The sequence below is a fragment of the Filobasidium floriforme genome (assembly GCF_021052385.1).
Source record: "Filobasidium floriforme strain CBS 6241 chromosome Unknown HD553scaffold_9, whole genome shotgun sequence".
In the NCBI taxonomy this organism is placed as follows: domain Eukaryota; kingdom Fungi; phylum Basidiomycota; class Tremellomycetes; order Filobasidiales; family Filobasidiaceae; genus Filobasidium; species Filobasidium floriforme.
Genome location: NW_025763630.1, coordinates 301,235 through 317,153, shown reverse-complemented (window position 1 = coordinate 317,153; position 15,919 = coordinate 301,235). Strand labels below are relative to the sequence as shown.

The following is a 15,919-nucleotide window of genomic DNA, read 5'->3' as shown; positions in this document are numbered from 1 at the left end:
TTTAACGACGATTTTTACGAACTCACGGTATCCTCTCCAATGAGCCTACATTCCTACGATCAGCACCCTATGTCTCTTCCTCCCATTGTAGCAGTCGTCATAGCTTGTAATAACGATAGACACCAACCTCAGCGAGATTGCAATCCCATGTCCCGGTCGGACAAATATCGCCCGTATGACCGCCAAGAGATCGACCTCGCGTGCCAAAGTTAGAAGTCCTGCTGAGCTAGACATCTTGCATCTTGACTGTCACCTCGTGACCTCGCCCTACACCTCGAATAGCTTTATCGACCTTCTCTGGGTAATCAACCATTGTCAGGCAACAGGCTGACCATATATATCTGTTCCGTAATATCGACCCTGGCACGCCGAAGCTTTGCCGGCGTCTGATGTCGTCGCGTTAGATCTGCTCGATCAGTTCTTGCTGTTCGCGGTCAACTGGGCATCCTCTCCACGTTAGATGCTAGCCAGGGTCAATTGGGACGTCGAAGACAATTCAAGCATGGACTCTATGCCCCCTCCTCCACCCCATCCGTACTCGGGGTTCGTCCCTCAAGCTTCGTCGTCGACAGGATCACTGCGGTTACCGCACGATATGGCGAATCGGAACAGGAGTAATACGGTCGCTTCCCTTTCTAGAGGTTCTTCGCCAGTGCCCATCAACGCTGCGTTGCCATTCAATCGAGGTCCCGCACCTGGAGAGTTGTTTCATCCCCCTGATCTCACGCCTAGACGAGAAGGCTGGCAAGGCATACAATCGCAACAGCAGCACAATCACTCTCAGTCGTCAGGTGCATGGGTCCCTCCGGCACCTCTGCGTATCATTGATTCGCCTAGCAAAGAGTACATGAGCCGCTCTGGCTCGATGGATGTCAATGCCATGCGCAAAATGTCGGAAGACGTCCACGACAGGTCGATCAGTCGGGAAGGTCAACCTCGTCGGACACCTAACGGTCATTCCGATGGCTCAAGGTTAGGCCATAGTCATCACGCTCAGTCTCCGGAGCATCGCCATCAAAAGTCTTCCACGAGCTCTGGTAGCTCGCCAGCTCCAATCGTTGGGATCGCAAAACATATAGTGGCCGAATCGGAACATAGCAAGGATGGAGGAGATACTCTGGACCTAAGCAGGCGGGGTATCAAGTTGATCGAAGCGGACGACGTGGTGATGCTTCGCACAGCAGTTGGTAAAGATCGACTCGGCGTCTGGCGGTGAGTCGCTTCGAGACGGAGGATCTGTTGTACGAATACCGATTGACGTCTCCATAATAGATTGGCGCTCTCATACAATCGCTTGACAGCCAAATCTTTCGATCCTACTTTCAACACGCTCACTCGACTGCGTTATCTGAACCTTAAGGGCAACCGACTGGCTACGATACCGCAAGTGGTGAGTACTGAGCGATGGTTACGGAATTTGACACTGTCTGACATGTTCCATTGGTTATTTCTAGCTGTTGGAGTTGCCCTCCTTGGAAATTCTAGACGTCAGCAAGAACGAGCTAGTGACTTTGCCGGACGACCCTGGCAGATTGGTCCAGCTGCGGGTGAGCGATGCACTATGGATGCTATCTACGACCGTTCCCAAGGTCTGACATTCGGTATCATGCAAAGGTCATGGCCCTATCCCATAACAAGTTGCGCAAGTTGCCAGGATACCTCGTGCACTTCGCCAACCTGAAAGTACTGGTCGTCGACCACAACCCTATCGAATGGCCTGTGAGTCGCTAGGCCAGTAATCACATCGAGGTCACACTCGTCTCACTATGACTTCCTTCCATTCAGCCTCCTGAGGTTCTGGAGCACAAGCCGGAGCCGATCGACTTGCGGGGAGGTACCAAGGGAAGTACTGACAGCACGAGCCACAAAAAGGACGATCAGCTCTGGATTGCTTCTATCAAGGACTGGATGAGGACGCATGAGCAAGAGCAAGTCCGACTGGCAGCTGAGAGTTTGCGCAACATGGGGTGGGTGAAAATGACCAGGCAAACCAGCCTATAGAGCTGATCATACAATGTTCGCGTAGGGAAAGTGAACCCCCTACATCGCCGTCCGCACAGCATTCGCGATCGAAGCAGTCGCTTTCTTCGATTCCTGACGAAGGCGAACCTTCTTCCTTGCCTTGGTTGATTAGAAGAACAGGGTCAAACGACTCCAGAGGCTCTACCAACGGGCCACTCTCACCCCCTCCAGCAATACGATCCGAGCCTCATCTCGGGTCTACCAAGAGAAGACGAGCCAATACTACAAGGTCAGAGGTTGACTCAGCCGGCACACCACTTTCGAGCGAGGATCCGTCTCCTTCGATGTCGCCCGTGTCGATCGATCCGAAAGCGGAAGGATTGGTTACTCTGGCTCGAAATGTCTCCAGCAGCTCGACCCTCAAAGACGGAAAATACGGTCCTGGCCATGCTCGTGGATCCAGCTATACTGCTTCTCAGCGGTCGAGCACCAATTTATCGACGAAAAAGTCGCTGCCAGACTTGCGTCTAAGTCATGCTCAAATCCTGGCGGACCGAAGATCCCTCGAGATGGATTCCAATCGAGATTCTCTGACCCCAACTCGCGCGGTGAATATTGACCCGCTTAGTCAGGCAGGAGATCTGGCAAGAACACCTCAGAAAACGCCTTTCGAAGACGATGTCCAGAAAGGCGAAGCCAAGCATATCGCCTTTTTTGAAGTAACTCCCAAAAAGGCTATTGTCGACAAGGAGAATGCGGCAGAGGAGCGTAACATCGGGGACTCGCGCAATTCCTACTTCAAGCGACTCTCCACTTTGCCTGCCTCAAGCATGTCCAAGGCTATACCCGCGGCTTTACTCGCTAGTATTGATGCCATCCGGGGGCTTCTATTTGCCATGTCGCAAGTCCATACGTCGCTGCAGCAATACCTAACTTTTGCTGCGGACGACCGGGTGGCTAGCGTCTTTGCCAGAGTGCTAGACCCGGCTGCAGGGTATCTTAATGACCTCATTGGATCACTCGACCGCTTTGATCTGGTATCGCAGCGCAGAACGCCGCACGCCTCCATCATTCGACCGGTCATTGAGAGCTGCCGCGATAGCATCGCCGTTTTCGCCAAAGTGATGGGGGTACTGAAATTGCAGGTCGCAGCGCTGAGATCGTCAGCGGATCTTCGGTATACCAAAACTCTGTTCCTTATGGTCTACGGATCATTTGGAGAGATAGTGGCATCCTGGCAGGCCTTGGGGCCGCTGTTGGAGGAGATCAAGCCTTTGCTCCGAGAGACGTCTAAAGAAGGGCGACACCGGCCGGGAGCTTCCTACAGCAGCTCGTTGAGGACGCCAATCTCGCCGATACCAGAGCGGGGAGAGTCACAATCGCCTTCGTCGTATGCCGTGAAGGCAAAGCTCGCCATGTCTCCGGTCACCGCTACCATAGACCTTGTGGCTAAAGGTTCGCCCATTCGGCCGATGGGCAATGGTCGAGAAAAGTCTCGGCGACACGCGGGATCCTTTTCGGCCGAAGACGTGCAGACTGGCATGATGTTAGGACCAGACGGACTGGTGTCGGCCGCGTCTTCGGATTCGGGGTCTCGAGACATGCCAATGATCCCTCGAAAAGCCTCGCATCTGCGACAGGAATCGACTGCCAGTCAAGTGATACTCGAGGCTGATGAGGAGGACGACCAGGATGACGCATCCGTATCCATGCCTCCGATCAAGAATCCTTCGAGGGAAGGCAGCTTCGCAAGGCATGGACCGTCCTCATCGGCTGGATCTATGAAATCGTTTGGTGCGATTCGCAGCCATCTCCGCCGAGAAGGCCATCTCGATGGGACTCCCCCTACTCCACGCAGTGCGGCGACTGTGGTAGATGAAGGCGTACTGGATACGCTGGAACAAGCCTCGGATATTGCGTATACCGTTTGGCTCCGCCTGTCGGAAGAGCTACGCGATCCACACGATCAAGCTTCCACACCCGGCCGGCTTGGTCTGGCCAAACTTAATACTTCTACCAGCTCGCCTGGCCACGGTGGATCATCCCCTCTGCCGCGATCGGAACGTGTCATCGAGCTCTTGGCGAGGATCGCGATGGCTGAGGAGACAACGCGGCATCTTCATGAATCGCTGATGGAGGTACGGGCAGGCGCACACTCTGGAAGCTATGCGTATGGCTCGGGACCGGTCCCCGGGATCGCCGAGGTACGACTACCGCACAACGCTCAAAGCTTTATCAAAGCCGTGGTCAAGGTCTCAGAGCTTGCCATACTTGTCAGCAAAGAGAGGCCCTTACCCATAAGCGTGAGGAGCCTCTTGGCCAAGTTGACGAGCAAGACTAGGGAATGTGGCATCCTGTTACAGGTCTCGACGCTCAAGCCAGTCTCCGCCGGAGGTAACAACGGGTTGCCCAGCGCTGGTCCTCCCAGTTCTGGGTTCCGACCCTACTCTCCAGCGTTTGGTCTATGATCTTCTCATGAAGGAAATCATTTCACGACGAATGTCCGCAAGACACGAATTACGATGACGGCGACGCCCACCTGTATAATGACATTACGATGCAGACTTGAACCTTTGATTAGATATATGCTCAGTCGATCGGCGTCGATCGATCGATCAAGAAGGTTCATCTTGTAAGGAACAATGATGTTCAGAAGTCTTAGTAGAATCGCATGCAGCTGGATACTTGACTTCATCGTTCGACCGTTCCGCTATCCAACACGCTATTCCGATGTCGAAAGAGGGCGTCTGGTCCGAAGTATTGCAGGCCTGATGACTCGCTTCATCAGACATTCGTCTCTGGAAGGCTCACGGATATGTGTCAGCGACCGGCTCGAATCCGAGAATCCGTGCTGAGATACGATGTAATATCGGCTCCGTCACAAGAAACCCCGCCAGCGAAGCGCATGGCGTTTCATTTTAATTTCGCCCAGCGGGATCAAATTGAACATGAGGCGTTTGAGACTTTCGTGCATGCAGGTCCTTCGGGTCTGCACGTTTGCAATAAAGGGGAATGTCAAGAGACAGGATTGCACTTAGCTGTAGATTTATATGATAAGTTGACGTCCGAATATTTGAGCCGTCCTCCAGCAAGGGCCGTGAGGTAGTGGAGTAGCGCCGTGAGGAGGAGGAGGAGGGCTGCCGGTGGGAGAGGTGGAAGACCAACATAGGGAGAAGGAGGTAACCAAGCGATGCGACCATCCGGAAGCCGGACATGTTTGAACCCCTTCAGCTCCAGCAAAGGAACGTAACCAGGTGTGGGGGTATCTTCTCGAACGTATACCGGTGCATGTTCGTCTCGACCTTGTTTGTCCTCCTCATCCGATTTACCGACGTCTGGCTCGCCGTCATCGGTAGAATCCACAGTACAAGGTATCTTTTAGGTATCAAGCTTGTTTGTGATGGGGGTTCGATTGGTTGGCAGACGGGCGGTGAGCCAGTGCATTCGATTGTAATTGCAGCCCACCGGATACCACTCGGCAGGTCCGGATGAGCACGAGATCTCTCCAATACCATAAGATTCTCTTCCCTGGATGAAAAATTCAAGATCAGCCCTTTACTTGCCTAGACAGGTAGTTTAGTACGATGTAGTTCGTTTGCAAAAACATCGCGTTGACAATCCGTCCTGCACTGAGCGGGTTCGAGCGGCACGCAAGAGCAGGCAGCCTGGAAGAGCGATATAGAGCGTGATTGATATCGATGGTGAAGCAGGATGCAACGGATCTTCAAATTAAAATTATCCCTGTCGTAACGGAAACATACTCGAGTCTATGGCGGTCCGATTCACCATCACGGAATTGCGACCGCCCCTCCCTTCCAGTCACACAATCGCAGACGTTTTGCTATATCACGCCTGGATCATGAGAGGAAGTTGTGTTCCATTCCAATTATAGCTCACTCGTATGTAATCAACATAATCGGTATTCCTGATTATGATGCGGTGCAATTCATGAAATCAAGGGTCTCGTGTCGCGATATCACGCAATGAATTGTCAAAGGAAGTCCACAGGCATCATCTGGCAAGCCGAAGACTCGCAAGCATATAAGCACATAAGTATAGAGGAGTAACATCAAAATAAAAATGAAATAAAAAATGGGAAATCGCTGAGAACAATTCAGATCGATCAACAACGATAACTACTTTTCATCCCACTACATCCTTCCATCTCCCTACAATCCTATACATCATGAACAGCCAAGAGGATGTCAGGGCCGCCAATATCAGGGCCGCGACTATCAAGGTGTTGAGCGGAAACCAGGGACCCCTCAACGGAACCTCCCCGGGTGACATATTGTCCGCGACCTTGATGTCGGTATGGCGCTTCCTCAAATATGAAGCATGTGAGGATACCGAAAAGGGTGAGGTTGGGGCATGGGATACCAGTAGGTCTGACCTTCTGGAAACGTTGTCGGTAATCCGGTCTCAATTTGAGGATTTTGGAGCGCATGAGCAGGATGATCGGGCGGTTGTTGTGGAAGTCTGGCTGACCCGAACCATCTGCGAACTCGCTGGCCTCCTCGCTCGATGCCGGAAGGCTGCCCTCCGGAAGGAGAGCAGCCTTGCTAGCGAGTTGAGCCCGAAAGACCTCGAGACCATTGAATGTATTTTCGATCAGGGAGCAATCATAGCCCAAAGCGAGGTTCTGAAGCTTTGGTGCTGTCAGATGAGCTGGAGCGTCTATAATCATAAAAACCCTGAACACGAGACACCATATGAACTCTACAATTGGAGAACTTTCGAGCGGGCGAATGAAGAGCTGACACGAAGCGCGCGAAGCATTTTGTCCGATCAGGACAATAATGGGTCCACTGGAAGTATCAACTGGAAATCACTCAGCAACGCGGAGATCATCCGGGAAATTTCCGTTGCGTATACAGAATTAAACCAGAGATCTGCACAAGAAAGCCGAGTCTTGGGAACGTCTACGGCGCCCACTGTCACAAGCCACATGCCAGGCGGATCTTCGGCGAAAATGTGGTAGCTATCTTACGTCTGTCTGCCCGTGTTTGTCCACAATCATGTCTTTTGTATGAAACGATGACCTGTATGACCAGTATAGATGATCTCGTTGTCAGCGGGTTGGTCCAAGGGGGACCATCAGCGTAGGCAGTGTATACAGTTCCATCCACATCCAAGACCGCTCGCGTGTTTGGGCACTGGCGAAAACAACATTGCCGCGAAGGGCTGTTGCAGCGAGGAGATTCTACATCATTATTATTGTATCTGCAACGACTTGGAAACTGCACGCAGCGGTATCCTGACGATGCAAGATTTGCGGTTCTGACTGGCACTTCAGTGACCATAGAAGCGCTTAGCTTGCAGTTAAAAGGTAGATTTTGGTGGCCATGCGGGGAACTACGCCTACATTATCTGACTTCATCGGTATGCCAGCGATATGTACGTCGGGCGAAGTCTCCGAGATTTGCGGATTCGCCGACATCATCCCTATGCAGCCCAGTCGGTAATGCTCCAGAAGCTATACGACAACCCTTCGAACAGACGCGGCATGTCCCGCCTACTTCTTCTTCCTTAATTCTGATGTTGTTGACGAGACAACCGAAGCGGACCGCTGAGCGTTCCGTCCCTATTAAGGCGCACTTCCGATCAGTGTCGATTCGGACCTAAAAGATGACCCGTCGAGCCTGTGCACTCACGCTCTTGGGTACCGATCCTGTCATCTCGGGTCCGTCCTCCGATTTCGGCGTCAGATCCTCCACGCCAGCTGAGCCACTTGAATCTACCGGTACGGCGGCCGAACCGGTTGCAGCACCCGCGGGCGTTGGCACGATACCATCCCGCTGTGCCTTCAACGTTCTCACTTCGACCTCGACCCGATCCACGAGCCGTTTCATCTCGACCAAGCCTTCTGCAGAATGAATGACCTTTTCGAGTGCGACGACATTGTCCCTTGTGGGCATGACCAGTCGGACGGTCGAGATAGACATCTGGGACAAGAGCGCGTTCGTCTTGGTCGCCAGGTGGGGTTTTGGCGTTGGCAAGCGCGTGGATCGGAGGTAGACGGGTTGATGCGTGTTACGAGAGGTCGTGAGTTGACCCGGTTGGGGCGGAACCCGAGTGATGTTATTCCGTTCATCTTGATGGAAAGAAGATGGACAGATGGCGATTCAGCTGCGTATCAATATCGACGGCTAGACGGACGCGGACACTCACCGAACATTGGATCGACCTTTTTCTTGACGGGCGGCGGAGGTGGCATGTCCACGTCCTGTGCCGGTTCCCCATCCTCGCCCCTCCTCCTCTTCTTCAACTTGTCCGCCAAAACGCTTCCATCCGCACCTCTCGCGACTCCGACCCCGATCGCTTCCCCTCTTCCAAACGCCCTGTTCCCCTGTTCTCCAGGCACGAGGACGCCGGAATCCAAACCGCCCATGACGCGCATCAACTCTTCCCTGTCGGAGCGGTACCGCCGTTCAGTCTGTTCCATCCGTTTGAGCTCGACATAAAGGGCTTCTTCTTCCAGCATCTGCGGGCGGGTCAAGTGGAACAACGAGTTGGCGTACTTTTTCCTTGCCACCTCGCGATCTGTTCGCCATAGTCGCCCCGAAGAAATTCATACCGTCATACCGTCAGCTTGTGATTCTCTCACACCCTCAGAAGGACCGAAGACGACTTACGTATATCGTAATCGAAAGCCTTGACCATCTTCTCCTTGAACGCTTCGTCCACAGCGGGTCTATTTCGTAACAACCGCCTACACACGGTGTAGTACCGATCCTTGATCTCCTCCATCGTCCTCGTCTTGATATCCGTCTCGATCGGGAGCACGGTATGCGGCGCAGTCGAGGTCGAGGTGGAAGCGACAGGTGTAGCGCCTCGGCTATTCCGGCCCCCTGCCCCGACGCCCATCCTGGAGCTCCTCCTCACACTCTCCCCAGCTGAAATTGCAGCCTCCTTGCCCTTCTTCCTCCCTGAAGCCCCTCCCCCAGCTCCGGACGCACCCCCGGCCTTGCCTACTAAGCTCGGCCAAGCATAGACTCCTTCGAACCCGTCTTGTCCCGTCTTCCCACCAGGGGGAACGTAAGCGTACCGATCGGTCACCACGAGGAATCGAAGATCGTACGTCTTGAGCAGAGAAAAGAGGTAGTTGGTCTCGTGTGGGGTCCATTTGTCGTCTGCGAGACGTCCAGTACAAAGGCAGTCCGCGTAAGCCTATCAGATGTCGTTACAAACCGAACCAAATGATTCTACGTACCGGTCAACCAAGCCTCATACTCCACCTGACTATAACTCATGACGTTCGGCCCGTTCCCTTCCCTCCCGAAAGCCTCGAACGGGTCCTTCTCCTCTACCTTCCCCGCTGTCCCTTGTATAATGGGAGCCGTGGGGAGGGGTCTCCAGTGGTGCAGCGTAAGGGGAGTCGAGCGGTTAGAGGGTTGGAAGGGAGTTTGTCGCCTGGGCATGTGTCGGTCGGCGGAATATTGTAGACGCATGTAGAGAATCGATATGTAAAGCGAGGAGCAGACATTTCAGCGGACTGAGGTAACGGAAAACCCAAACTCCCGGCTTGGGGACCGAGAGTCTCGACTTACCACCTCCTGACAACCTTCTCCTTCCCCATCCCCTTCTGACCACCTCCGACCATCCATTTCCTCCCCGACCCACTCCCGCCAACCCCGCCCAGCCCAGCCAGTTCCGCCCTCACCTGGGCTAATGACGGCGCGTTGTCCCCGATCAAGGCGTACAATTCTCTCGTCAACCCATCCATCTTTTCCGGCGCTTGTATTTGTGCTTGTCCTGGTTGATTGAACGACTGAGCTTGGTTCCTGGTGGAAGGTTTCGTCGCGACGTTGGAATTGGAATGGGAAGAGGTGAGGCCTTGGTGGGGGACGAGGTCGTCCCGCCGTCGACCTTCGATCTGGATGATCTTGCGGGTAGGGATAGGGAATTCCCTTTCCGGCACCTTGAACTTGCCGTCGTCGTTGTCCTTGTTCACACTCCCACTCCCGCTCGCGGCTCCATTCCCGTTTTCTGCTTGTCGTGCCGTTCGAGCTTGCTCCTCGTTACCGGCGTCCACTTCCATCTTGTCTTGATTTTCACCTTCACCTAGACCTTGCGGAGAAGCAGAACCAGATGCAGCCAAGATCTTGGCCGCCTGAGCTTGAGCTTGCGTAGCGTATTTCCCCGACGGAGGTTGAAGGAGTTTGAAATCCACAACTGCCGACGCTGTAGCTTCGTTCGATTTCGAGTTTGAATCGGTAGACGCGCTGGGATCGGTCTGGGCCTCTCCAGCTGTCGTCGTGGTTCCTGTTTCGGTCGAAGCGGCAGCGGGGGGGTGAGGGACAATATCCCTTACATCTGATGCGGATGGCATGGTTGGTGGTCTCGTCCGTTGCGTTGATTCGCGAAGTAGGATGTGATAGGTAGGATGGCACCGAGCTTGCTTGCTAGGTGGATTGGTATTCCGTTTAGAACGAATGGACTAATCGATAGCTCGATGTGATTAGTAGCTTAGTAATTGATTAGCATGGATCAGCATGCATTGCTATCTGATTAGCTGTTGATTAGTATTTGATTAGTATTTGATTAGCATCTGATTAGTATCTGATTAGTATCTGATTAGTATTTCTACCTTGCCATCCTTCCCGCGCGCGTGTTTACTTTTTGTTGAGCGGGAGCGAAAAAGTTGCACCCAAGGAGATCAAGCAGGGGGGCGACCATGTCATACAGATCCATCTTATCCTCCTACATCCATCCTAGCCCCTCTCTCTATCTGATACAACAGACATAGACACCCAGCCATGCCGAAGAAAGCATCCATCTACCGTCAACCTGGCGCACAGCACTTTCAGCTCGTCCACCGTTCTCAGCGAGACCCCTTGGTACACGACCCGGATGCCCCGCAGCGGTTGTTCAAAGAGGTCGGGAGGTTGAACGACAAGCAGAAGGTGGGTGCGAATTACTCGATTACTCGTCCTAGGGTATCACCTGGCAGAGCGCTGACGGAACGTCTATTTCCACCCGTTCTTGGATATCTGCAGGGACAAACGCTAGCAGATCTCGAACGTACCCTCCAATCCACCAACCAGAATCTCAAGAACCCTCCTTTACGTGCCAACGAAGGGGAAGCCACCCTCTACGGCGTCTACTACGATGACACCGAGTACGACTACATGCAACATCTCCGGGGGCTCGAAGTGGACGATCCGAACGCGATGGGAGCGAGCGCAGGGCCGGACGAGGCGATCTTCGTCCCTGCTCCTGGGAGGGGGAGTACGGCGGTGGGCAATCGAGGAGCGGCGGGGAGGACGACGGTAGCTAGGTCAGGGAAGGAGGACGATTTCGCCCAAGGGTTCTTCAAGAAGGGTCAGAGCACGCCCCTGAACCCGGCCTCGTCCTCGTCTGGCTCGGTAGCTGGATCGTCGATCTTGCCCTCGACGGTACTCCCCTCGACCACGGAGAGGTCTTACCAACAGGCCATTGAAGCCACCCGAGCGATTCCCTCCCAGCTGTCCGGTTTTAGGCCCGATATGGACCCTCATCTTCGGCAGGTACTCGAAGCGTTGGAGGATGACGCTTTCGTGGAATCCGACGACGAGGATGTGGAGGTGGAGGTTTTCGACATGAAGAACATGAACACGAAAAAGGCGGGCAAGGGCAAGAAGGACTGGTTTGATGAGCTGCTTACCGGTGGGGAGAGGGGAGAAGACGAGCCGGACCTGGAGGAGGAGTTTGAATTTAGGGAAGAAGGGATCGAGGACGATGGGAGGCCTAGCTGGGTGGATCCTGCACTGAGACCGAAACGGTCCGAGGGTGACATTCAGGAAGAGGGCGAGGACGAAGGTGCGGAGGGGGAGACTTGGGAAGATCGTTTCCGCGCCTTCAAAGCCTCGGGAGGACTCGCCCGACCTACCTCTCCCCCCACCAACCCTCAAGCCGACGAGGAGGACGAGAACGACGACCTCGTCTCGGAAAAGGCCGACACGCTAGCTTCGCTCCGTTCGTTCGCCCCGACCGTCAACGGGGCCAAGAACCGGCGCAGAAAGGGCTCGAGCAGGGCAGGGGGGAGTCAGGCGAGTGGGTATAGTATGAGCAGTTCGAGCATGTTTAGGAACAAGGGGTTGAGCGTGCTCGACGAGAGGTTCGACAAGGTAAGCCAGAAGCGGGGGTTTGATATGAAGCAAGTTTTCGGAACAGGAGCTAAGTTGTGGCATGACACGCGCAGATCGAACGGGATTATGAGGACGAGGGCGAGTTCGACGAAGACGATTTCCCCGAATCCGAATGGATGTCCCAGGCGGACAATGACGATGCGGACGACGACAACGCCTCGGTCGCTTCCTTTGCCACCGCGACGACGTTTACCCGGATGCTACGTAAACAGCAGAGGGCTCAACAGAACGCAGAGACCGAGGTCTCGAGGGAAGATTTCGAGGCGATCATGGACGATTTCCTCGACAACTACGAGGTCGTGGGCAAGAAGATGGTGCAGGTCTTGCCTGGGCACAGTGGGGCGGAAAAGTTGGATAGCATGAGGAGGGCGTTGGTAGGGCTGGACCTCGAGGGGAACGGGCCTGTCGGCGGTCAACGTGCTCAAGAGGATGACGATGATCTGGGCAGCTTGGCAGGAGGGACCAAGAGGGAGGCGGACTACATCCGGGAGAGGTATCTGAAGGAGGATTATTATGCGGGCAAGGGGAGGGAGGAGGAGAAGATGCCGATGCTGCATATCGTCGGGCAGGGCAAGGAGGACAAGTGGGATGCCGAGACCATCTTGAGTGAGTACGACTTGTTGATGAAGATGATATTTGGGACGATGATGATAGATAGATCGTTATTTGATGCTGATATGGTTCGAATTGCATTGTAGGCACCTACTCGAACCTGGAAAACCACCCGCGGATGATCGGGGTGCCTCGAAAGGAGAAGAAGAAGAAACACACTCCGGTCGTCCCGCAACCCGAACTGGACGAAGAGGCCGAACCGTCTCTCGACGGATTCTCCCAAACCGGGGACGACTCTGACAACGAGAGCGTCTCTAGCGATGGGACCGTCCGTGCCGAACCGCGTGCCCCGCCCGTGAGACCCCGCGGAGAGACGAAAGAGGACAAGAAGGCGAGAAAACTCGCCGTCAAGGCCGAGAGGAGCGCACGACGTGTGGAGAAGAAGACGAGGCAGGAGACGTTTGGGATGGAACGCAAGTCGCAGTTGAAGGGGCACGAGCGGGCCGTGGCGGGTGGGAGGGCATCGGACCTGACGGCGCTGGCGAGCGGGGGTACGGGGACGATCAATGTGGTCAGGTTGTGAGCGAGGGCCGTGAGGGAATTGCTGCGTTATTGTATCATGTAGCGTCTAGATAGAGTGTATAGTGTTCTACAACAATATCATGGAGGTCTTTGCTGCGGAATGTCTCTGATTTCGTCACCCCTGTTTTGCCGCCGATCTGCAAGCAATCATTTTGCTTCCGTGTGTGGTCACATCCCGGGCACAGCAGCAGCAGCAGCAAGTGGAGCGACGTCGGCAGCTGATGATGATCCAATTTATTATACAACAGCAGAGAGTACAACTTTGACTACCATGTCGATCTCCAACATTGATCTCTCATAACTCTCATCACATATACCACATAGTCTTCTCACAGTATAATATGTCTGCCAAAGATGTGAGTTGACCATCGCGATTCGATCCAGGTAACTGCGAAGCTCGCTGGGCTGGCTGTGATGCTATTTATGGAGAAGAGGGAAGTCACATAGCGGAAAAAGTGTCAAGACTCGATGTTGGAGGATGGCAAGCAGGTCGGGCATGGTGGGCGAGTTGGAATGGATGAGGAACCAGACGAAGAGGATTTCAGAGACTAGGACCTGTTACGGCGGACGAGCTGGGCGGCTCCAAACCGTCCCGATCGGCGACCTACGCCTCAGCCCCGCCTGGATCGAGTGTACCGTGCTATCCAGTCCGATCGAACAGCCCACTGACTCAGCAAACCTCTCTGCATCTCTTGTTGTTCATCTCTCGTAGTACTACCAAAACCAGCCCGACCGAGGTTTCGGCGGTCCTCAACAACAACAAGGAGGCTACTACGCTCCTCCCGGCGGACAACCTGGTTATGGTGGACAGCCGGGATATGGTGGACAACCGGGGTACGGCGGGTACCCCCAGCAACAGGGGTATGGAGCGCCTCCTCAGCAGTACGGAGGTGGTGGATATGGGGGACCTCCTCAGGGGTATCCTCAGCAGCAACAACCCGTACGTCATGTTTTACGTCTCGTTTGGCGCATGAACGAGCCCGATGTACAGTCACACGATCGCTAACCTCATTTTCCTTTTGCGTGAACACTATAGGTTTACGTCCAACCCCCTCCTCGTAAATCAGGCGGGGGAGCTACGGGTTGTCTAGCTTGTCTGGCCGGAGTGAGTGGTTTCCTTGCTCTTCGTCCTCAACATATCCTACTTCATCCCGCTCGTCCCACCTCGTCCCATCTCTCGTCTCCCTGTGTCATCATCTCATTCCATTCCTTTCTGCGTAACTCCTGATTGTGGCATGATACTGATTCTTTCATCTCGCCAATTGCGTATCTGTCTCTTCTTCTCCCTCTGACAGGCCTGTTGTTGTTGTGCGGCCGAAGAGTGAGTCCCGGTTAACCTGAATTGTGGTGCTGATTTGAGTGTTCAGGGCTGATCGTGGATCACTTTCTCTGGATGGCAGGATGTGCTGCGACTGTTTCTTCTAAGCCCCTCTCTGCACGGGACCAGCCTCTACCGCTCATCACCCTGGCTACCCCCCCCTCTTACACATTCGATCATCTCATTTGAACCAACGTACCCGCTATTTGTCGTCCAAAGTGACCTGGCCGGACGACCCGGACCTTTTTAATTCCCCTTGAAGCGCTTTATGAATACTTCTCCTTTTACCTTTCGTCCGCCTTGCCTATCGGGGTGCTGGCCTTTTCGGGCTCTTTGATCTCGGATGTACAACTTAATCGCAATTCAATCCTTTGCAAAATCGAATTACATCTATCAAACAAAGCAGAAGCTAGATCACGGTCCAGACTCGTCAGCAGCATGTTATTGGTCTGACTACTGTCGTAGCTCAACACCATGCACAACATGCCGACCTTACTACTGTCGTCGCTCAACACCACGCACAACATGTCAACCTCACTGCTGTTGTGGCTCACCACCACAACGAACACGTCGCTGACCTCGCCCGACGTCACGAGCATGTAGCCAATCTCTACGATGTCACGACCAATCTCCACGATATTACGACCGATCTCCACGATGTCAGCAAGACGTGACGATGATGGTGGTACTTCTTCTTTGTCGACTCAGTATACCCGATCGTTGTGACCGATAAAGACACGTTCCCGCCGTGCATGTCCTCACAAAAGTTTCAGGGGCGGGGACAATCGAGTCGTTGCCCGCGTCAACGACACCTCAAGTAGAGGCCAGGCTTGGATCTGCCTGAAGGACATGGAAGGAAACGAGATCGATGCCAAAGACATGAAAAGTTGCATGGTGTATAGTCTGTCTTGATACTACAAACCCAGAACTGACCCACGCTCGAAACGGAATTTGTGCGCAAGGTCGTTTTGAGTGTCGACGAGCTGGCCCTTGATCTGTCGGACTTGGCCAGACAAGAAGGGAACCAAGCCGTGGAACCGATCGAACTGCATATGTAAGTCGTCATCACCATACTAATAGGCAGATATGGGTCAGCAAGATAGATGCCTGGCAAGATAGATCCCTGGGTGGGTGTTATGCAAGATAGATCCCTGGGTGGGTATGTGTCCCGGTCTCGTGGGCGTGTGCTGACTTTAGATCCGCAGGCCTCGGGAATCCTCACGCTGTCTACAGACGATCTCGAGACATCATGACAACCTATTTCGAGACGACCGAATTATCTAGACGCTTTTTTCGGGCAGATGTGGGAAAGCGCCATAAGCAGAAGAGAGCAAGAGCCTTCCGTTTGATAGCGAGCGGAGCTTCATCGCTTGCT

At 53.9% G+C, this 15,919-nt stretch overlaps 4 protein-coding genes across 4 annotated transcripts; 3 read left to right on the top strand and 1 right to left on the bottom strand.

The window, feature by feature from the left end:
• Positions 1-347: 347 nt before the first annotated feature.
• On the top strand, positions 348-4,504 carry HD553DRAFT_224029 (RAM signaling pathway protein-domain-containing protein). The gene is made up of 6 exons (XM_046177257.1): positions 348-1,212; positions 1,273-1,390; positions 1,455-1,547; positions 1,615-1,719; positions 1,786-1,967; positions 2,027-4,504. The coding sequence occupies exons 1-6, from the start codon at positions 461-463 to the stop codon at positions 4,428-4,430; spliced, it is 3,654 nt and encodes a 1,217-aa protein (XP_046037089.1). The 5' UTR covers positions 348-460; the 3' UTR covers positions 4,431-4,504.
• A 3,079-nt stretch (positions 4,505-7,583) lies between these two features.
• Positions 7,584-10,003, bottom strand: HD553DRAFT_271178 (uncharacterized protein; the record flags this gene model as incomplete). The annotated part of the gene is made up of 6 exons (XM_046177699.1): positions 7,584-8,056; positions 8,128-8,505; positions 8,598-8,716; positions 8,969-9,095; positions 9,176-9,375; positions 9,582-10,003. 6 exons carry the CDS (start codon positions 10,001-10,003, stop codon positions 7,584-7,586), a joined length of 1,719 nt encoding a protein of 572 aa, XP_046037088.1.
• Positions 10,004-10,689: 686 nt separating this feature from the next.
• HD553DRAFT_295355 (putative cytoplasm protein) lies at positions 10,690-13,227 on the top strand (the record flags this gene model as incomplete). The annotated part of the gene is made up of 4 exons (XM_046178488.1): positions 10,690-10,868; positions 10,962-12,071; positions 12,146-12,698; positions 12,791-13,227. The coding sequence occupies exons 1-4, from the start codon at positions 10,722-10,724 to the stop codon at positions 13,225-13,227; spliced, it is 2,247 nt and encodes a 748-aa protein (XP_046037087.1). The 5' UTR covers positions 10,690-10,721.
• Positions 13,228-13,462: 235 nt separating this feature from the next.
• On the top strand, positions 13,463-15,052 carry HD553DRAFT_310130 (uncharacterized protein). Its single transcript, XM_046179804.1, has 5 exons — positions 13,463-13,582; positions 13,939-14,166; positions 14,263-14,331; positions 14,522-14,547; positions 14,627-15,052. The coding sequence occupies exons 1-5, from the start codon at positions 13,568-13,570 to the stop codon at positions 14,649-14,651; spliced, it is 363 nt and encodes a 120-aa protein (XP_046037086.1). The 5' UTR covers positions 13,463-13,567; the 3' UTR covers positions 14,652-15,052.
• The last annotated feature ends 867 nt before the right edge of the window (positions 15,053-15,919 follow it).